At 34.3% G+C, this 23,229-nt stretch overlaps 2 protein-coding genes and 2 non-coding genes across 4 annotated transcripts; 2 read left to right on the forward strand and 2 right to left on the reverse strand.

Moving 5' to 3' along the window:
- Positions 1–575: 575 nt before the first annotated feature.
- Positions 576–4,952, forward strand: LOC139845217 (uncharacterized). Its single transcript, XM_071835461.1, has 11 exons — positions 576–1,040; positions 1,307–1,635; positions 1,768–1,845; positions 2,018–2,120; positions 2,364–2,452; positions 2,688–2,799; positions 3,195–3,248; positions 3,329–3,377; positions 3,919–4,019; positions 4,157–4,275; positions 4,377–4,952. The coding sequence occupies exons 1-11, from the start codon at positions 630–632 to the stop codon at positions 4,723–4,725; spliced, it is 1,794 nt and encodes a 597-aa protein (XP_071691562.1). The 5' UTR covers positions 576–629; the 3' UTR covers positions 4,726–4,952.
- A 157-nt stretch (positions 4,953–5,109) lies between these two features.
- TRNAR-UCU (transfer RNA arginine (anticodon UCU)) lies at positions 5,110–5,182 on the forward strand. The gene has a single exon. It is a non-coding gene; the product is annotated as a tRNA-Arg (tRNA).
- Positions 5,183–5,333: 151 nt separating this feature from the next.
- TRNAG-CCC (transfer RNA glycine (anticodon CCC)) lies at positions 5,334–5,404 on the reverse strand. The gene has a single exon. It is a non-coding gene; the product is annotated as a tRNA-Gly (tRNA).
- An 882-nt stretch (positions 5,405–6,286) lies between these two features.
- LOC139845218 (kinetochore protein NUF2 homolog) lies at positions 6,287–11,010 on the reverse strand. Its single transcript, XM_071835462.1, has 11 exons — positions 10,844–11,010; positions 10,524–10,742; positions 10,251–10,341; positions 9,986–10,165; positions 9,398–9,487; positions 8,543–8,650; positions 7,337–7,390; positions 7,075–7,189; positions 6,832–6,989; positions 6,661–6,756; positions 6,287–6,526 (listed from the first exon to the last, which is right to left on the reverse strand). Exons 1-11 carry the CDS (start codon positions 11,002–11,004, stop codon positions 6,434–6,436), a joined length of 1,365 nt encoding a protein of 454 aa, XP_071691563.1. The 5' UTR covers positions 11,005–11,010; the 3' UTR covers positions 6,287–6,433.
- Positions 11,011–23,229: the final 12,219 nt, after the last annotated feature.

Raw genomic sequence — 23,229 nt, forward strand, 5'->3', positions numbered from 1 at the left:
AGTTTATCGTTGATGACATGAGTTTGGTGAGTTGGTTCAAATCTATAAAATCGCAGTATTTTAAATTATTATTAGGTCCCCAATTCATGTAATACGATTGAATTGTGATCGAATTTTCTTATTGTCAAGAAGATTAATTAAAGAAATTGGATTATGATATGAAAATGAAGAAATTAGGCTTTGGTAGAGATGAATATTTTAAAGAGGGTACGTTGAGAAGAGGGAAAATAAAATGACTTGATTTTACCCTCATGTGTGTCGATGTGAGATGAGTTAATGATTTTTTTAATGATCGTGAGCTGGAGGGATTAATGCGTTTGATATAGGACTAACGTCATGCATTTTAAAAACTATAGGGACTACTCGTATAGTTTTAAGAAGAAAATGACTTTTGGCATAATTTTAAGTAAACTACATAGACAAGTGGTATAATTAACTTTTATTAATATTTTTATATAATTAATTAATTAAATTAAATTAATTAAGAAGAAGAAACTAAAAGGTGTATATTTCAAATACTGTATCTTGAAGGGGTATAGAGTAACTTTTATCGCGGTAAAGCTGTTGTTAATATATCGGTCCGCCACTTCGCCGTCGATACCTCTGCCGTAAAATCAGACCAACAAAAGATGGGGGAAAATTCGAATAAATCAAAGAGACATAAGAAAAGATATTTGGAAGATTCCGTCTCATCTTCATCTCCATCATCATCATCATCATCTTCTTCATATTCATCTTCGGAAAACGACGACGTATCATCCTCGAAACGACACAAAAGCAGCCGGAAACATCGCCGGAGCAGAAGCAGTGAACGGCGGAGTTCTAGGAGAGAGAAGGAGAAGAAGAGAGAGAAACGGAAGAAAAAGAAGAGAGATAAAAGTCGCCGGAGATCAAATCGAGATGGTAAAGTTAGGGTTTCAGGTTCAGATTCGGAGTATCAATCGTCCGATGATGAAGTTGATTTGAATAAAAACGATCCTGTTGATGTTGTGAAATACATATTGAATGAGTTCCCTGCTGTAGCTAATGATTTGGAGCAGGTTTGAATTTCTGCTAGTATTTTCAATTTTATTTAATGACTAATGATGGTCAATATTTTATGTTTATGCTGTGTTTCTAGCTGAAATACATAATTATACTGAATTATAAAATAAGTATCATCAATTTCAAAATAATTACAATATATTTTTAGTTGCTACATTCGATTCAACCTTCTATCCTTGTCATGTTGATCATGCCTTTTTTTAGTAAGATAGTCTGAGCTCTAGACCTAGCCAAATTTACTGAACTTTTGATTGTTCTTCAGCTTCTGCACATGATTGATGATGGACAAGCAGTTGATATATCTGGTCTATCTGAGAAGTCACTCGTAAAGTATCTGCGGAAGCTGTTTTTATCTTTGAACCTCAATGAAAATGGTCGTTTAGTTTTTCTATTGCCTTCGGGCGCCCCTCCAACTCTAGAGGTTGTTGGGGCTGTGATACGACCTAAATTTGAGTCTGATGTTCCTTTTAGTGATAAACATCAATCACATAATGATCTGCCTGCTGAACAACTAAATGAAGAACTAAAACCTGATGACTTTGGCCCGAATCTTCCTCCTGAACAAGCAGATATGGCTGCTCCTAAGAAGAGGTAATGAGACATTTCTGCCTATTCTTTTTAAAACCTGATCGCTGTATACAAGTATATTTAAAGTGATCTTATTTTGTGGTCTGGATTTTACCTTTTTTTTTTTACCCTCACAAATTTGTTTCGAGCTTTTAGGGTTATTGGGCCTGCTATGCCATCTGCAGAATTGCTTGCAGCTGCAGCTAAGTTAACAGAAGCAGAGGCTGAATTAAGGTATGCCTTTTTTTTCTTTGAAATTTTGTTTTCGCCATGTATATCTAAAACAATTTATCAAGTCTTGATCAATGAAAAAGTAGATTTACATGTATACCCTTTGTTTGTTGATGTTACTTTTTTATATACATAATATTAAGAACTTATTTATGATGCATTCAATGTAATGTAGGGAAGCGGAAGTTGGTGAAGATGATGACTTATTTATTGGACCTCCGCCTCCTGCTATGGTCAAAGAGGCTGCATCTGCCAATGAAGCAGAGCGTTTTGATGAGGTCACAACTTACTTTTCTTTTAAATGTGCTTCTTCTGTTACTTTTTTTACTTTTAGCTTCATCTTTGATAATAAGTAATATGTTGGTTGTAATCTTTGGTGGTTGTCATTGTAGATGTGTCAGGATATATGTATTTTTAGTTGCTAATGTTTAGCAGTCTTTTTTTTCAGATCATGTTTATATAACTTCTCTTGTTGTATATGTGTTGATATTAGCTTATTCGCTTGAACTTAATGTGATCAGGTCACAAGAATTATGGGAGCAGATGTTGATAGCCCATATGATGTTGTTGGAGTTAACAGGCAAATGGCAGCTGACAACATTAAGAAAAGGCAAGCTTTTGTCATCATGATGCTTGTCTGTCTTTTATATTAAAATAATTTATTTATATTATATATTGATAGTTGCGAAGATCTCTATTAGCTTTTCCTTAACAAATCAATTGATTCATTTCGCTCAAGTTGTATATCAACCGATTTGAGCAAAACTTCATTTGCTGTTAACTATTTGAATAATACTTATGTTACACGTATATTCTAATTCATATGTTTGATTACTGTCTTTCAGATATTGGAAGCTGTCACTTATGGTTCACCCTGATAAATGCCCCCATCCAGAAGCCCACCAAGCGTTTATCAAGTTGAATAAAGCTTTTAAGGATTTACAAGATCCTGTCAAGGTTAGTATTATCCCGTGTCAGGATCAAATAGCTTTTTATGACTATATATTGAGTTTTGAGAACCTGTCATTATCGTCTGTAAGAGTGTAACTTATTGGTGGTAAAATCAAATGTCTAACAATTGTGAATTTAGTAGTCATGTTACTGTCTGTGTTATCCTGCCAACGTATATGCTTTTTTCTAGAATTGCCTTTTTCATAATTTAGGGTTAAGTTATAGTGTAAGTGTGTGTCTCTGTTGGGGTCTAGCCCAGTTTTGTTGTGAATAGCAATGTGTAATTGCCTTAAGAGGTTGGTCATTTCTTCTTGCATTGGTCATCAATATTATATTTCAAAGATTTGTGGAGTTAGTGATATTAATTATTCTTATTAATATTTCTGTGTTATTTCTTTTAGCGAAAAGCAATGGATGACAAGATTGATGAGAAGGAGCAAAAGGAAAGATTCAAGGTAGATGCTTAACTGGTTTTTTGACGAAATATAAGTACAAGTAATTATATAAAATTCTTATTGGTTGCTTTCTTTTCTAGTTGGAGTTGAAAGCTATGCGTGAAGCTGCACAATGGAGGCGCTTGCAAGGTGACCTTTTTTTTTTGTATGTCGATGTTGTTGACATTGTAGATCTAACCGGTGTAATCAATGTGATTGGTTTTCATATTCCCTTTTTAAAAATATTTTTGGCTCTTCAATAGATGTTTCTTTTTCCACTTATTTTCCAACGAGGTTTTGTTTGTTGCAATAGTGCTGAGACTAGCGCTTCAACTTAAGTAACAAATATGCTTGATTTTGGTTCAATCTTAATATAGATATGATATACTTGGAATTTCCCATGTAATATGTTAGCCTCGTAAGTTGCATTTATCTTACTTTAGTGTAAGAACAGACTTAAATTTGTTCCTGTTATTTTGCATCGCTTTAGTTGTGTATAGATTCTATCATTCTAACGTAATTAAATATCTAAATACACTCGTGTACTCAGTTTTATAAACTCTTGTTTCATTCGTATTCCGACATCCTTAGGAGATGCATTAAAAATTGAGTTATATTATGTTTATTGTTCAAGTTTATAGGTATGCTCCGTGTACTTTGTTATATTGAGAGTGGCTGGTTTTGTTGTTAGGTATATCTATGGAGGGTGATGACGCACTGTTAGCAGAAATGGATGTAAAAGTAGAACGGAGCAGAGATGAATGGATGACAACACTTCCTCCTGAAAGGAAGGTATGTATATACACATAGAGCTAACGTGTTCATTTTTTTTTTCTTTTCTTCATATTAGCTTATTATTATCCACAATCCTTTTTAGGATAATGCAATACTAATATATTTAATGCTTTTCTTACTTTGTCTATATTTAGCCTGGTGTGGCAACACAGCAATCAACAAAGAGTTTTAGCAGAACTTCTAAAGAAGGGCGGGGTGATACTAGTGCCTGGACTGATACCCCTTCAGATAGAGCCCAGAAAGCTAAAATGAAGTATGCCAGCTCATCCATTATATTTGGGATACAACTAAACTACCCTTCATTAAATCTTTCAAATTTGTTATAATTATAAGCTCTATTGTGGCACTTTGCAGTTATTTGGAGGCATATAACGAGGCTGCAGCGCTTGCTGCTGCAAATGATCAAGGGAAGCAAGCAAGTAACGCTGATGCAGAATTGGTGGACAAATACAACAAAACAAAAAGGTCAAAGTCGTTGGTGGAAAAGCATCAAGAGTCAACTCGGGTTCGGTCAAAGAAGAAGTCAAAAGTAGACCATGAAAAGCAAAAACAAGAATGGGAGGGCCAGCATCCTTGGAAACCATGGGATCGCGAAAAAGATTTAACCGCAGGACGACAAAATGTCAAATTAGATGCTGAAAATATGGCACAAGGTTTGACTTCACGGTTTTCATCTGGATCCTTTCAAAGAAACTTCCTCTAGACAAGTTCATTTACTCATAGAATAATGGTTTTTTAGATGATTTAGGGTTCGTACTATATGAGTCATATCAAGTAGGCCCTTTATTTTTATGCTACGGAAACTAAATTTGTTCCATCTATTGTTCAAAAGCAGAATTATTCATGTACAATTATTTATTTAGTTCACAACTTAAAATTTTAGTTACTTGTATTACTAATACTAAGGGATGTAACATGTTTTGTTATCATTAAACATCTAATTAAATAATAAAACTTTTAGTACAACATGTTTTCATGAAAATATGAAACGTCATGTCAGGTGCAACTTACAAGCTCTAATTGGAAATATGAAGTTAACGATATTTTCATATCTTTACTATTAGATTAGTCATTAGATATTCAAGTTGCGCCCATGGCCTAATGGATAAGGCGTCTGACTTCTAATCAGGCGATTGTGGGTTCGAGTCCCACTGGGCGTGTTTTCTTTTTCCCTTCATTAGGTTATAAATGAATTTTAAAAATGAGTTAATTCTAATCAGGCGATTGTGGGTTCGAGACTACTACTTCGAGTCCACCGGGCGTCTTTTTTTTTTTCTTTCATCAAGTATTAAATGAATTTTAAAAAATTAATGCGCATCCGGGGAATCGAACCCCGGTCAGTACCGTGGGAGGGTACTATGATACCACTACACTAGATGCGCTTCTATGATTATTTAGGTTGTGATAACATTTTTAAATTCATTCAATTAATTTAACAGTGATAAGAGATGTCTCACATTATATACAGAATAATATTCGATCAACTGCAATCTCTTGTAAAGTTCCTAGTTTGAGCAACTGGGATAAATAGGTGCAATTGTCCATCTTCAATACGGAATATATTTTTTCACACTAAAAATACCTCAAAAAGGTGATAATATAAGAGTAGATAGTCACTAGTACTACAATATAGTACTACTCCGTAGCATTTATGAAGCATCATTCTAGTGAGTGGCGAAGCAGGATTTCGTATCACGGGTGGCACAAAATAATAACGTACTATAGCGATTCACAAAATTCAAATAACAAAAATATGATTCACTAAAAACATACAAAACCCAAGTTAACTTTTCACAACTGTCTTGTACGCTCTTTTTTTCCCGTTGAAAACGATTTATAGTTGTTTTATCCTTCAATTCAAACTTAGACGTTACATGATCAACATGTTGATTTTCCATTTAGAAAATAGAATGGATATTTGAATCATAATTATAGTATGTCACCAAAAAGTAAGAGATCTGGTAGCACCAATTTCTTTTAATGGGTGCACCAGCTGAAACTTAATGGGTGCACTAGCTAAAACTTCAAAATTTTCACTCATGAACACCCCCCCCCCCCCCCCCCCCCCCCCCAAAATGATTGGTGTCACGTTCCACCCCTGATTCTAGTAGGACAATTTTTTCAAGGTTCATTTTGAGTACACATCAGAAATTTTGGACATGTTTAGAGCATTGGAACAAATTGCCATCTTGCAAACTAAGATAAATGATTTGATACACTTGATTTGTTAAGCAAAATAATGAGCCAAACATAACTAATTACCCACCTTCAAATAAAAGTTGTTGCAAACAAATTCACTCAATCCCAATTACAATAATATAATATAGTTTAATCCTCCTCATCATGTACATTGATCAATATGAAGCACCAACATTAAGTAAAAAATGAAAAGTGAACATCGTAACAGATGATCAAAACGGGGTTTTTGTTGCTTCATCCGACTTTTCTGCAAATGCCTCTATCTGAGAAAGCACGTTCCCAGTAGCTTTTGTATACTCGAAAAGCTACATACAAAATACGACTTAACCGACTTAAAATGAAAACAGATAAAAACGTCTTTGATCTATATTGGATTAATAACGAGTATATGTATATAACTGAGAAGAATTTGAGAAAGAAAAAACATAAAGAACTTTACCTTTTTAGTAATCTCTTCACTTTTATTGAGTAACATTTGCTGTTGAGCTGCATATGAATCATTGACCACTTCTATCTTTTCATTTATAGCAGCCCCCTAACAAGTTTAAGAGAAAAAACATGAGAAGATATACAGCAAATAAAAAAGTACTATATAAAAACAAATTCATACCTCTGTAACAAGAGCTTCAGCATTCTTTTGTCTTTGTTCCAGACCACTTCTATTATATTCCATTTGTGATCTTACATTGTTTAGTTCTTTGGAAGCCTCTTCACAGTGAAGATCTCTTTCTTTCTCTGCCTGTTTCAGTAACTCCTCAGACTGGTCCGCTGAAAAAGATAAAATTTTATTGATTTCAGTTTATGAGATTTATATAAAGTTGAGTATATGTTAAGATGATATAAGAATAAGCACCTCTGCCCTGCAATTCAAAAAGTTTGGCTTCAAGCGATTTGTCCGACACCCCATCATCACTGTTTTTAGTTTTCAAAAGCTTAACATCTTTCTCGACCTGTTTGGCTGAGTTCACCTGTTCAACAACCAAGAAACATCAGTTTATATCCAATGAATGAAGTCATATTTAAAGATATTATGAGATAAGTAAATACATTGATACACAATATTCTAAACTTAATGATGTAAACTATAGAGCATTATAACATTGAAGAAAAATAACCTGCTCTTGTAATGTCTCCATTTGCTTCAAATGCTTGGTCAATTTCTTGCTAGCCTGAGTAAGAGCATACATGCAAAAAAATGCCATTATCTTTTACATCAACCAAACTAAGCAAGCAGATTGTTAGTTGTGCGTTTAACAGAAAAAGTAATGTGTAATACTGCAGACAAGCTTTCAAGGCTTTGGAAATGCTATTTCTAATCAGGCTTCTCTATTAAGAAAATAGCAATAGCAACTGCAATGAAGTCACCCTCTTTTGGTGATTTAACTTCAAGAACAATCTACATAATCAACCATAGAAATCGAGTAATAGCAGTTTAGGCTGTGTTTGAAAATCTATGTCAGTGTTTGGAATTTCAGACTAATAAAGAAGATGACAAAAGAAGGATAAAAGCATTTAATTGTTCTTATAGATGATAGATCTATATGCTTATTTACACAGAAGAATAGGTCTTCAATTAATAATATCTTGAAGTTAACTAATATATTAAAAGAAAGAAAATCAAACTAATGCTAAAATACATTTTCTCCTTTAGATTTTGAGTACGGTAGAAAAATGTTAAATCCTTACTTAGTACCGTTAAAACTATAGCTATAAATAGCTAACACTCCTGCTATCTAAAAACATGTACAGGCTTGAACGAAAAAAGATGAAACATTTAATTTTCAGGAGGATTCCTTTGCAAATTTACAAATTTGCCCAATAGCAACCATTAATATATAATGGTAACACTACCATGAAGTTACAGCCTTTGTATCAACATTGAAAGTAAAACTTTTTCATCTTTTTCCATTTTGAAAGGAAATTCTCAAAAAAAAAAATAATAATAAAAAAAAATTAACATTTGCATTTAAATAAAAGGGGGAATTCTCAAAAAACAGTTTCAACAGTTACCCAGAGAGAAATTTACTGCGGCCCACAAAAATTTAATGTTCATTGTTCAAGAACCATCTATTAAGCTATGTATCAAGCCAAAAGCTGGTATTTTGGGGGGCACAGAAAGAGTACGGAGATAGAAAAGTTCTGCTTTCGATAAACTTTACTTAAACTCTTCTCGTACTAAGAATCTTCTAACTTAAGCAAACAGGTGCACAAGAGAACCCATCAGACATATAAACCAGAAGTATTTTGGAATACTCTGTTACGATAAATTGCTGAGCTGGCAAGTAGAACAAATATATAATATGACATAACTGATTAAATACCTTCGTGTATACTTCATTTATGGCAGATTTGTCATGATAAGACTGAATTGCCGCCCTTTCTGCATTCTTTGCCTCAACTTGAATGGCTTTCTTCTCCTCCAGTGCCCTCTTTGAATTAATCAACGAAGATCACAAAAATAATAATAATTGAGGGTTAGGAAATAGAAACAATACATTAAAAAGGTTTCTAGAAACACACAAAACATAAGCTCTTTTTTCATACCAAAAACTTTCACTATAATACATTTCATATTATTGCACCCCTCAATTAACAGTTACATAAATCACCTATTCAATACATTATCATATTTCAATGATCTGACTAACTTAGTTGCTTTATGCTGAAAACCATTCTATTAAGGTTGTGTTCAAACTTGTAGACTGTATTACAAAAGCAGATCTGTAAAAGGTTCAACAGTACACACAAGCATCATAAACATTAACAGTTTTTTCTTAACGTGCATATGAAGAAACATAAAGTGCCTATAAAAATAACTCAAACACAACTACACAAGTTTACTACCCTGTTCAAAAAACATGTTGTTAGAAGATCTTGTGGCCATAAACCATGATCAGTGTTTTAGCTAAGAGGAACTTTCCTGGTTGTAATCTTCTAAGTTTCTTTTGTTCATAAACTGATTAACCAGATTAAAAAATTTATTGAGTCACCACTAGTCGTCTAACTTATAATACTGGCAATCTGGCATCACATCTTCATAAATGTTCAAACCTAAAACTATTGATTTATTTCTTTAACTTATAAACTCCAGATGGCATTCAAATGAGTAAACTATATGTATTGACTCAAGAACAGTCTACAAGAGTTTTAAGATGATAAGCTAGAATAACTTGTACCTGTAGTTTAACTGGAGATTGAACAATTTTTGAACGCAGACTGGCATTTTCTTGAGCACTTTGAACCAAAGCAAACTCAGCACTAGAAATCTGCGCAACACCAAACAAGCTTTTCATACTTCAAACAAGAACATATAAACTAACCGATCATAGTCTTAAAAGCATATTTTAAATTAAACCCCAATACCAAATAAACAGTCAAGACATCTTAACATAACTCATGCAAAATGTAAGTAATTGACGATTGTACATGTACATTGGCCCACTAAGAGATCGAAAACCAAAACGTAACAGTTTAGACCTTAGAAAGTTCAACTCACGAGTTGAAGTGATCCATCATTGTAGATAGTAAAATCATGCTTGATATTTGACTCTATAGATTTTAACAAAAAAGATAAGTTAGATTATTCTGCGAGACAAAAAAAAAAAGTACTTGACCATCATAATTTATACTATTTGTACTACTTAATGAGTTGGATAATATTGCAACTGGTGTTTCCTCGAACAAACAAACAAAGTTAACCCGTTTCACCGATCATGCAATTCAATTCATCATGAATCAAATATACAAACACCAAACAACCATACCTTCTCATCCATTTCTTTAGATGAATCCTTCTTTTTTCTGATAGTTTCCTTCAATAACAGTTGGTGCTTATTAAGAGACAAAATGGATTCGCGCATCTCCTTGATTTGGGCATCGACTTCTTGAATGTGAGGCATCTCCCTCTCTCTGGATTCATTGAACTCTGATATCTCCGCATTCAACTACAATTATAAAAGATAGATTTGAATCATCATTCACTTATAACAATCAGACAAATGAAATAAACATATACTTTCTTTAACCTACCTGTGCTATTCTCTCCTCATACTCTCGTCGTTGTTCATCAAGTCTCGACGATTCATCCCCAATAGGTCCTAACAACTTCATTCTTTCCTCTCTGTAATATAAAACACACACACACACACACACACACACACACACACAAACAAGTTATCAATAAGATCTTGAAGGTAATCAATCGTCAATTTAGGCGCTAGTAATACTTACAAGTATAAGCGTGTATGACTGTATGCTTATATCTATATGTATATGCAGCTTTTTGTATACAAAAATGAGTACCTGTGAAGGCAAAAGTTGGTGATAGCACTAAGAAACAGCTCAGTGCGGTCAGCATCAGGCTTAATGAGATCTTTCAAATTAAACTTCTTAGGGCATGCAAGAGCATCAAGGACTCCCTTAATTTTATGAAACAAATTTATCATCCGTACAGAATCAATATGTAAATCAGGGTTCTCAAATTGCTCCACATTCGAAAATTCAACTAGCCCTAAATCTTCCCTGCAAAATTATTCATCAAATTGCAAATCAACAACTTAATAAACAGAATCGATTAAAACAGCAGTATATATAGCGGTGGTTAGGGTTTAAATATTAGTTACTGGATACAGGAGATGTGAATGAGTAATTGAGTGTAGAGGCCGGAGATGAATTCAGGGTTAGGGTTTATGAGATCGGCTTCACTGACGCTCGCAATTTGTAGACCAGTTATAGTTACGCCTATTTCTCTCCGATTGATCCGGGGGTAATCGAACGTTGACATTTTATCGTCTTCTTCTTTCTTCTGATTGTGTGTATTTTCAGTGTGTGTTTCACTGATGAAGAATTCAGTTTCCCGCCCTAGCACACAGGATAAAAGCAAGTGAATTGATATTTGCAAACGTGTATTTTATAAATTCAAACTAGATTTATTAAACTGCCCTCAACGATATGTTACACAAATTTCTTGATACAATTTTTTGAAGGTCATTATTGAAAAAAAACAACAAATGTGTGTGGATCTATCAATTTAAAGTTTGGAAATATCACTTCACTAAAAACAAGACCCTAAAAAGAAGGAGAAGATGAAATTTGAAATTACAGTTTTGACCCTCGAAGTTTAAACATTGAGTATTTGAAACTAAAAATAGCATTCGAACACGTTATAATATTTTAAAATCTCTCTTCTTATTAAAATAAAAAAAATCTTAAATATGAAATAAATATTTAAATTCAATCTTCAAATGAAATTCTAACCATTAGACCAATATTAAACACTAATCCAACCATTAACTCAAATCATGAATTTGCATTACTAAGATTTATTGGCATTCTTTATTAAAAGACCTTCATACTCTTACTAAACATTAGTTAGTATTACAAATTACAAAAATATATAAACTAAAAGGAAAATGATAAACGTAACCCTTAGGGTTACGTTTAAGCATACCATAAATAATATAATTTCATTTTTATAACTCAGGCATGAATAATATTATTGTCAAAATTATATAAGGAAAGCCGATATTGAAAAAGAAATAATTATACTAGAGTTTACAAACCTAATTATTGTAAGCTTAAACGTAGCCCTAAGTGCTACATTTAGCATTGTCCAAAATAAAATTCAAACTAGAATTAATGGCTCCACAAGGATCCGTCATTTATTTTCGGAATGAATTCAACTATTTTAGCACGTTTCATTTAATCCATTTAATCAAATTAATTTAATATTATTTGTACCCCATAATATCTGATTTGGTAATGCTCTAAAAATAGAAATTAAATGAGACTGTGGTTATTAATTATCACAATTAATAATTTGTATGTAACATTAATTAACATTTAAAAATTAAAAATTAATTCACGTAGATATAAAAAATATATTTACTTTAATAATAATTTATTAAATTAAATTAATTATTAAAAAACTCCATTAATTAATTCGTCCCTTTACATAAATGAGAAATATAAATAAATAAAGGTAACATACCAAATAGCATAATTATATTATAATAAATATATTGTTTACTCCGTATTTATTAAAATTTAAATGGAACAGAAGTGACCATTAGATTAAATAACATCTTGCAATAATAACCATTAGATTAATTGATCACTCAACATTTGTCTCTCTCCTCCATTTCTTTTGTTTGATTACAATACTAACCTCAAAATGTAACCGGGTCTAATGAAAAAAAAATCCGAGATCACTACGTTTCATTCCATTATTGTTCATTCTAACCAAAACTTTACGCTCTTCACATTTCAAAAATAAATTAGGGTTCTTAGGTTGGAATCCATGATCCAAAATGCTCATTCACGATTGAAAAATGATATTAGGTTCCAAAATTAAGGCTCCAAACTGGAATTGTGCTCAAAGCGATACTGTAATTAGAGTTCTTATGTTGCGAACGTGAAGGAGTTTAGGGTTTTTCAGGACAGATGCATAAGGTCAGATGCATACGAAACATGAATTCCATCTAGCGGGTTAGGAGATATTACCAACATCTACATCCACGGTATATATGTGATGCAAAAGTTATTTTACTGATTCTTAATTTGATTATATATTCTGCTTTTTTATTTTTAATGATAACAGATTTTTAGGATTTGTTTATATTCCATGGGATATTTCAATTTCTTAATTCGTTACTTGATGTCTTTTAGGGTTTGTTTAAATTCAGATACTATATACTAAAGATTTTTAGAATTAGATCAAAATGTTGATTTAGGGGAAAGTACTAATCCGATGATAAAATGATTTCTGATTCAGGGGAAAGTACATCGAAGTAATGATTAGGGTTTATTTTGAATTTATTTGATTATGGTTTTCTAAACTTTATATCCAGATGATCTTTGCTCAGCCGATGAACTCCGGTGCTTTTCTGAAATAACGAAGATCTCCACCGATGCTAAAGTCGATGATGATAATTATATGAGATGTCCGTGGATGAAAGATCTCCATATATACCGTGATATAATCAGGAGTATGAAATCAGGAGTATGAAATCAAGAAAAAGGCGTGAATTATTTTATATGACTTATCTTTTTTGATTTCACCATTCCCAAGTTAAATTGACCCTAATCTTTTGCTTGTATTATTTATTCAAATACCTAATGAGTTTTTAATTTTTTATATACTCCTAATATACAGTAGCATATCTATTTGGTTGAATTATTGTTCCAGAATGATTATTTTAATTTTACGTGTTTCTGTATAATAGGATGTAAAGACATTAAGGTTTATGGATTGCCATCGACGAAGCCTATTCTACAAAGGGGGATCAGGGTTAGTTTCTCATTCAAACGCTTTTACATCTCTCTTATTTTATATATGATATGATGATATTGTTATCTTTTCCTATTAGAATGAGTTTTGAGGCGGTGTGGTCTCTACTCATTCATGAATTCCCCTTCAACTCATAGAGATGTAGTGTAACAACCCAACCCGTTAACCAACCAATAACGCGAAATAAATAAAAAAAATTCTTTGTGCAGCAAATGGTGCGGCGCGCCATGACCCCGCTCAGCGCGCAAAAGGGCCTGGACAGGCTGCTGTCCCAAAAAGTCCCAAATGCGAAAATGTTTGACCACTTCCCGACACATTTAGACTAAACGGTTTTCACAACATATTATAATAGTTAAGACTAACACGTTCCATCAATAAAAAGGGTTTTACGACACCGGGCCCACATATGCCCAAATTACCCTTTAAGTACCAATTTCAAGTTTTCGACCACACGACTTTTAACAAAAAATAAAGCCGAGCATGGCGATTGGGGATACGCTACCCAATCCTAATCAATCCAAAAGCAAGCCTTCTAAAGCAACTACGCGAGTCCACTAGTCCCACGCTTACCCGAGCCACCGCATCCATGCAAATCTATAAAAAGGTAAACAACGAGAGGGTAAGCTAACGCTTAGTGAGTGAGAATATACTACATACATATATATGCATAAAATGGACACGCCACACAAAACCAAATACCGCATACCGGAGCATCCATGCATAAAGGCAAGCTAGTCTAAGCATACCGTAAGATCACTAAGCAACGAGCTAAAGATACATCAACAAAATATAAGTTCACCAACAACGATGTGAACAATGCCAATAAGCTACACCCGGAGGGTTAGCTACATCACGACAATACAACATTATATGTATACAATATATATATATATATATATATATATATATTGTATATATATATATATATATATATACATATACAATATATATATATATATACAACATTATATGTATACAATATATATATATATACACAATATTGTGTGTGTATATATATATATATATATATATATATATATTGTATATATATATATATATGTATACAATATTGTATATATATATATATATACAATATTGTATATATATATATATTGTATATGTATACAATATATATATATATATATATATATATATATATATATATATATATATATTGTATATATATACAATATAATGTTGTATATATATATATATATATACAACATTATATTGTATATATATATATATATATATACAATATATATATATATATATATATATATATATATATATATATATATATATATATATATATCGAATGACATAATTTGCTTACGCTTACATCACAATAACCATGGTTAACCAATCGCACAAGGGAATGGCGCTCGCGAAAACGCCATCGGTGTTCATAACATCCGTTAGGGTACTTAACACCTCGTATCACTGACCCCTAGGGTGACACCTTAACACCTCAGCACTTCACCCTGAGTGGCATCTTAACACCTCGATGCTTCACTCATTATTTTACGGAGTGGTGTCTTAACACCTCGACACTACACCCCTAGGTGGCATCTTAACACCTCGATGCTTCACCTTGAGTGGCATCTTAACACCTCGATGCTTCACTCATCACGTGAAACGTGGTGTCTTAGCACCTCGACACTACACATTTCACGCCACAACAAATAGATACATTATATACCTACACATATAATTATTCCACTCACTATATTAACCCTTCGTCATTGGAGTTATATAAGTCCACATCACACGCCCATGTGATAACGTACACACAAAGTGTGCACCTCGCCAAAGTGGTCAACCAAAATGCACAACCGTGCCAATTGGACCGATACATAAGTCCAACAATTCCAACTATACGAGAAGCGAGCTCTATAAGCGAGAACCCCTTCACCCGACCCGCACCCATCCTACACATACATATGCATATAGGATATTAACATTCACCTTGTCGCCTTGAAGAATGCTACCGAATAATCCGCAATCGCCGATGGAATGTACCTAATCCATTTATCACATAACAAGTAACACAATTAGGGTGGATATACAAATCAACCCAAATTGAAACTAGTGCAATTTCGACCCAAATGCACTTCCAAGCACAAACCACGCCGAAACTAACCAATAATCACTAACACAAGTGAGAATGGTCCTAATATGCCAATCAAACCCAATCATAGGTGTTAAACACCTATCTTGCCCAAAATGACACTTAAACCCTAATTTGACCCATAAGAAGTCAATATCACGCCATTAGCAAGTTTTGACACCAAAACATATTTAACTCGGTTCTATGCTTCAACTTAATCCATTTTAAGTTTATAAACCTTATTAAATCGGCAATTGAGTCATAATCATCAACAAACCCTAATTTTGACTCTAGTCAAAATTAGTCAACCATAAGAACCCTAATGGTTTCCAAAACACCAATAATCACTAACACTAGTGATTATACACCATTTACAAGTCTTAAACATGATTAAATCATTAACCAACCCAAAACCTGCCAAATATCAAAATAGCAAGTTTTCATAAACCCTCTTCATCAACCAAATGGGTTTTACAACTAACAATCTCAAACCCTAACTTGAATATCAAATCTAACAAATGAAATTCGGAGTTAGAACTTACCAATACTACCAAAATATAGCTAGGAGCGAGATGAACAACTTTAAAACCTGAGCTTTGGTGAGAATCCATGAAATGTCCCGTTCTTATTGATTAAAAACGTTCCATATTAATTGATTTCGTTGCGAGGTTTTGACCTCTATATGAGACGTTTTTCAAAGACTGCATTCATTTTAAAACAAACCATAACCTTTATTTCATCAATAAAGGTTTAAAAAGCTTTACGTAGATTATCAAATAATGATAATCTAAAATATCCTGTTTACACACGACCATTACATAATGGTTTACAATACAAATATGTTACAACAAAATAAGTTTCTTGAATGCAGTTTTTACACAATATCATACAAGCATGGACTCCAAATCTCGTCCTTATTTAAGTATGCGACAGCGGAAGCTCTTAATAATCACCTGAGAATAAACATGCTTAAAACGTCAACAAAAATGTTGGTGAGTTATAGGTTTAACCTATATATATCAAATCATAATAATAGACCACAAGATTTCATATTTCAATACACATCCCATACATAGAGATAAAAATCATTCATATGGTGAACACCTGGTAACCGACATTAACAAGATGCATATATAAGAATATCCCCATCATTCCGGGACACCCTTCGGATATGATATAAATTTCGAAATACTAAAGCATCCGGTACTTTGGATGGGGTTTGTTAGGCCCAATAGATCTATCTTTAGGATTCGCGTCAATTAGGGTGTCTGTTCCCTAATTCTTAGATTACCAGACTTAATAAAAAGGGGCATATTCGATTTCGATAATTCAACCATAGAATGTAGTTTCACGTACTTGTGTCTATTTTGTAAATCATTTATAAAACCTGCATGTATTCTCATCCCAAAAATATTAGATTTTAAAAGTGGGACTATAACTCACTTTCACAGATTTTTACTTCGTCGGGAAGTAAGACTTGGCCACTGGTTGATTCACGAACCTATAACAATATATACATATATATCAAAGTATGTTCAAAATATATTTACAACACTTTTAATATATTTTGATGTTTTAAGTTTATTAAGTCAGCTGTCCTCGTTAGTAACCTACAACTAGTTGTCCACAGTTAGATGTACAGAAATAAATCGATAAATATTATCTTGAATCAATCCACGACCCAGTGTATACGTATCTCAGTATTGATCACAACTCAAACTATATATATTTTGGAATCAACCTCAACCCTGTATAGCTAACTCCAACATTCACATATAGAGTGTCTATGGTTGTTCCGAAATATATATAGATGTGTCGACATGATAGGTCGAAACATTGTATACGTGTCTATGGTATCTCAAGATTACATAATATACAATACAAGTTGATTAAGTTATGGTTGGAATAGATTTGTTACCAATTTTCACGTAGCTAAAATGAGAAAAATTATCCAATCTTGTTTTACCCATAACTTCTTCATTTTAAATCCGTTTTGAGTGAATCAAATTGCTATGGTTTCATATTGAACTCTATTTTATGAATCTAAACAGAAAAAGTATAGGTTTATAGTCGGAAAAATAAGTTACAAGTCGTTTTTGTAAAGGTAGTCATTTCAGTCGAAAGAACGACGTCTAGATGACCATTTTAGAAAACATACTTCCACTTTGAGTTTAACCATAATTTTTGGATATAGTTTCATGTTCATAATAACAATAATTTTCTCAGAATAACAACTTTTAAATCAAAGTTTATCATAGTTTTTAATTAACTAACCCAAAACAGCCCGCGGTGTTACTACGACGGCGTAAATCCGGTTTTACGGTGTTTTTCGTGTTTCCAGGTTTTAAATCATTAAGTTAGCATATCATATAGATATAGAACATGTGTTTAGTTGATTTTAAAAGTCAAGTTAGAAGGATTAACTTTTGTTTGCGAACAAGTTTAGAATTAACTAAACTATGTTCTAGTGATTACAAGTTTAAACCTTCGAATAAGATAGCTTTATATGTATGAATCGAATGATGTTATGAACATCATTACTACCTTAAGTTCCTTGGATAAACCTACTGGAAAAGAGAAAAATGGATCTAGCTTCAATGGATCCTTAGATGGCTCGAAGTTCTTGAAGCAGAATCATGACACGAAAACAAGTTCAAGTAAGATCATCACTTGAAATAAGATTGTTATAGTTATAGAAATTGAACCAAAGTTTGAATATGATTATTACCTTGTATTAGAATGATAACCTACTGTAAGAAACAAAGATTTCTTGAGGTTGGATGATCACCTTACAAGATTGGAAGTGAGCTAGCAAACTTGAAAGTATTCTTGATTTTATGAAACTAGAACTTTTGGAATTTATGAAGAACACTTAGAACTTGAAGATAGAACTTGAGAGAGATCAATTAGATGAAGAAAATTGAAGAATGAAAGTGTTTGTAGGTGTTTTTGGTCGTTGGTGTATGGATTAGATATAAAGGATATGTAATTTTGTTTTCATGTAAATAAGTCATGAATGATTACTCATATTTTTGTAATTTTATGAGATATTTCATGCTAGTTGCCAAATGATGGTTCCCACATGTGTTAGGTGACTCACATGGGCTGCTAAGAGCTGATCATTGGAGTGTATATACCAATAGTACATACATCTAAAAGCTGTGTATTGTACGAGTACGAATACGGGTGCATACGAGTAGAATTGTACGAGTACGAATACAGGTGAACTCGGGTCCTCTACGAGCATTCCATCGAACCTTAACAATTGGTATCTTGTTTTGCTTAAGTCTTTTAACCTCACGATCCATTATTTCGACGGGTTCTTCGATGAATTGAAGTTTTTCGTTGATTTGGATTTCATCTAACGGAATAGTGAGATCTTCTTTAGCAAAACATTTCTTTAAATTCGAGACGTGGAAAGTGTTATGTACAGCCGCGAGTTGTTGAGGTAACTCTAGTCGGTAAGCTACTGGTCCGACACGATCAATAATCTTGAATGGTCCAATATACCTTGGATTTAATTTCCCTCGTTTACCAAATCGAACAACGCCTTTCCAAGGTGCAACTTTAAGCATGACCATCTCTCCAATTTCAAATTCTATATCTTTTTTTTTAATGTCAGCGTAGCTCTTTTGTCGACTTTGGGCGGTTTTCAACCGTTGTTGAATTTGGATGATCTTCTCGGTAGTTTCTTGTATAATCTCCGGACCCGTAATCTGTCTATCCCCCACTTCACTCCAACAAATCGGAGACCTGCACTTTCTACCATAAAGTGCTTCAAACGGCGCCATCTCAATGCTTGAATGGTAGCTGTTGTTGTAGGAAAATTCTGCTAACGGTAGATGTCGATCCCAACTGTTTCCGAAATCAATAACACATGCTCGTAGCATGTCTTCAAGCGTTTGTATCGTCCTTTCGCTCTGCCCATCAGTTTGTGGATGATAGGCAGTACTCATGTCTAGACGAGTTCCTAATGCTTGCTGTAATGTCTGCCAGAATCTTGAAATAAATCTGCCATCCCTATCAGAGATAATAGAGATTGGTATTCCATGTCTGGAGATGACTTCCTTCAAATACAGTCGTGCTAACTTCTCCATCTTGTCATCTTCTCTTATTGGCAAGAAGTGTGCTGATTTGGTGAGACGGTCAACTATTACCCAAATAGTATCAAAACCACTTGCAGTCCTTGGCAATTTAGTGATGAAATCCATGGTAATGTTTTCCCATTTCCATTCCGGGATTTCGGGTTGTTGAAGTAGACCTGATGGTTTCTGATGCTCAGCTTTGACCTTAGAACACGTCAAACATTCTCCTACGTATTTAGCAACATCGGCTTTCATACCCGGCCACCAAAAATGTTTCTTAAGATCCTTGTACATCTTCCCCGTTCCAGGATGTATTGAGTATTTGGTTTTATGAGCTTCTCTAAGTACCATTTCTCTCATATCTCCAAATTTTGGTACCCAAATCCTTTCAGCCCTATACCGGGTTCCGTCTTCCCGAATATTAAGATGCTTCTCCGATCCTTTGGGTATTTCATCCTTTAAATTTCCCTCTTTTAAAACTCCTTGTTGCGCCTCCTTTATTTGAGTAGTAATGTTATTATGAATCATTATATTCATAGATTTTACTCGAATGGGTTCTCTGTCCTTCCTGCTCAAGGCATCGGCTACCACATTTGCCTTCCTCGGGTGGTAACGAATCTCAAAGTCGTAATCATTCAATAATTCAATCCACCTACGCTGCCTCATATTCAGTTGTTTCTGATTAAATATGTGTTGAAGACTTTTGTAGTCGGTATATATAATACTTTTGACCCCATATAAGTAGTGCCTCCAAGTCTTTAATGCAAAAACAACCGCGCCTAATTCCAAATCATGCGTCGTATAATTTTGTTCGTGAATCTTCAATTGTCTAGACGCATAAGCAATCACCTTCGTTCGTTGCATTAATACACAACCGAGACCTTGCTTTGATACATCACAATAAATCACAAAATCATCATTCCCTTCAGGCAATGACAATATAGGTGCCGTAGTTAGCTTTTTCTTCAATAACTGAAACGCTTTCTCTTGTTCATCATTCCATTCAAATTTCTTCCCTTTATGCGTTAATGCAGTCAAGGGTTTTGCTATTCTGGAAAAGTCTTGGATGAACCTTCTGTAGTAACCAGCTAGTCCTAAAAACTGGCGTATGTGTTTCGGAGTTTTCGGGGTTTCCCACTTTTCAACAGTTTCTATCTTTGCCGGATCCACCTTAATACCTTCTTTGTTCACTATGTGACCGAGGAATTGAACTTCTTCCAACCAAAATGCACACTTTGAAAACTTAGCGTACAATTCTTCCTTCCTCAATACTTCTAACACCTTTCTCAAATGTTCACCGTGTTCTTGGTCATTCTTTGAGTAAATAAGTATGTCATCAATGAAAACAATGACAAACTTGCCAAGGTATGGTCCACACACTCGGTTCATAAGGTCCATGAACACAGCTGGCGCATTAGTTAAACCAAACGGCATGACCATAAACTCGTAATGACCGTAACGTGTTCTGAAAGCAGTCTTTGGAATATCATCTTCTTTCACCCGCATTTGATGATACCCGGAACGTAAGTCAATCTTTGAATAAACAGACGAGCCTTGTAGTTGATCAAATAAGTCATTGATTCTCGGTAGTGGGTAGCGGTTCTTGATGGTAAGTTTGTTCAACTCTCGGTAGTCGATACACAACCTGAATGTACCATCTTTCTTCTTGACAAACAAAACAGGAGCTCCCCACGGTGATGTGCTTGGTCGAATGAAACCACGCTCTAAAAGTTCTTGTAATTGGCTTTGTAGTTCTTTCATCTCGCTGGGTGCGAGTCTGTAAGGAGCACGAGCTATTGGTGCAGCTCCTGGTACAAGATCTATTTGAAATTCAACGGATCGATGTGGGGGTAATCTCGGTAATTCTTTCGGAAATACATCAGGAAATTCTTTTGCGACGGGAACATCATTGATGCTCTTTTCTTCAGTTTGTACTTTCTCGACGTGTGCTAGAACAGCATAGCAACCTTTTCTTATTAGTTTTTGTGCCTTCAAATTACTAATAAGATGTAGCTTCGTATTGCCCTTTTCTCCGTACACCATTAAGGGTTTTCCTTTTTCTCGTATAATGCGAATTGCATTTTTGTAACAAACGATCTCCGCTTTCACTTCTTTCAACCAGTCCATACCGATTATCACATCAAAACTCCCTAACTCTACTGGTATCAAATCAATCTTAAATGTTTCGCTAACCAGTTTAATTTCTCGATTCCGACATATATTATCTGCTGAAATTAATTTACCATTTGCTAATTCGGGTAAAAATTTACTATCCAAAGGCGTCAATGGACAACTTAATTTAGCACAAAAATCTCTACTCATATAGCTTCTATCCGCACCCGAATCAAATAAAACGTAAGCAGATTTATTGTCAATAAGAAACGTACCCGTAACAAGCTCCGGGTCTTCCTGTGCCTCTGCCGCATTAATATTGAAAACTCTTCCACGGCCTTGTCCATTCGTGTTCTCCTGGTTCGGGCAATTTCTAATAATGTGGCCCGGTTTTCCACATTTATAACAAACTACATTGGCATAACTTGCTCCGACACTACTTGCTCCGCCATTACTCGTTCCGACACCATTTGTTCCTTTCGTTCTATTAACCCCTGGTCCGTAGACCTCACACTTCGCCGCGCTATGACCATTTCTTTTACACTTGTTGCAAAATTTGGTGCAGAACCCCGAGTGATTCTTTTCACACCTTTGGCATAGCTGCTTCTGATTGTTGTTGTTGTTGCGGTTATTATTGTTGTTGGGATGATTGTTGTAGTTGCTGTTGTTGTTGTTGTTGTTGTTGTTGGGCCGTTTGTTGTAGTTGCGATTGATGTTGCGATTGTTGGGATAATTGTTGCGATTATTGTTGTAATTGCTGTTGTTGTTGTATTGGTGATTCTTATCACCGTTTTCCTCCCACTTTCTTTTGACTTGCTTCACATTGGCCTCTTCAGCAGTCTGTTCTTTAATTCTTTCTTCAATTTGGTTCACGAGTTTGTGAGCCATTCTACATGCCTGTTGTATGGAGGCGGGCTCGTGTGAACTTATATCTTCTTGGATTCTTTCCGGTAATCCTTTCACAAACGCGTCGATCTTCTCTTCCTCATCTTCGAATGCTTCCGGACACAATAGGCACAATTCTGTGAATCGTCTTTCGTACGTGGTAATATCCAATCCTTGGGTTCGTAACCCTCTAAGTTCTGTCTTGAGCTTATTGACCTCGGTTCTGGGACGGTACTTCTCGTTCATCAAGTGCTTGAATGCTGACCACGGTAGTGCGTACGCATCGTCTTGTCCCACTTGCTCTAGATAGGTATTCCACCATGTTAACGCAGAACCTGTGAAGGTATGCGTAGCGTACTTTACTTTGTCCTCTTCAGTACACTTACTTATGGCAAACACCGATTCGACCTTCTCGGTCCACCGTTTCAATCCGATCGGTCCTTCGGTTCCATCAAATTCCAAAGGTTTGCAGGCAGTGAATTCTTTGTAGGTGCATCCTACACGATTTCATGTACTGCTAGATCCAAG

This window comes from Rutidosis leptorrhynchoides, chromosome 4 (genome assembly GCF_046630445.1).
Source record: "Rutidosis leptorrhynchoides isolate AG116_Rl617_1_P2 chromosome 4, CSIRO_AGI_Rlap_v1, whole genome shotgun sequence".
Taxonomy (NCBI): domain Eukaryota; kingdom Viridiplantae; phylum Streptophyta; class Magnoliopsida; order Asterales; family Asteraceae; genus Rutidosis; species Rutidosis leptorrhynchoides.

What these genes read in the sequence shown, in the direction of transcription:
- LOC139845217 (XM_071835461.1), top strand. Translation starts at nt 630, where the DNA reads ATGGGGGAAAATTCGAATAAATCAAAGAGACATAAGAAAAGATATTTG. An exon ending in GAAGCAGAGGCTGAATTAAG is followed by an intron (nt 1,846 to 2,017) that starts GTATGCCTTTTT and finishes AATGTAATGTAG; the next exon opens with GGAAGCGGAAGTTGGTGAAG. An exon ending in GCCCAGAAAGCTAAAATGAA is followed by an intron (nt 4,276 to 4,376) that starts GTATGCCAGCTC and finishes GGCACTTTGCAG; the next exon opens with TTATTTGGAGGCATATAACG.
- LOC139845218 (XM_071835462.1), bottom strand. Translation starts at nt 11,004, where the DNA reads ATGTCAACGTTCGATTACCCCCGGATCAATCGGAGAGAAATAGGCGTA. An exon ending in ACCAACTTTTGCCTTCACAG is followed by an intron (nt 10,342 to 10,523) that starts GTACTCATTTTT and finishes TTTATATTACAG; the next exon opens with AGAGGAAAGAATGAAGTTGT. An exon ending in AATCTCCAGTTAAACTACAG is followed by an intron (nt 8,651 to 9,397) that starts GTACAAGTTATT and finishes ATTAATTCAAAG; the next exon opens with AGGGCACTGGAGGAGAAGAA.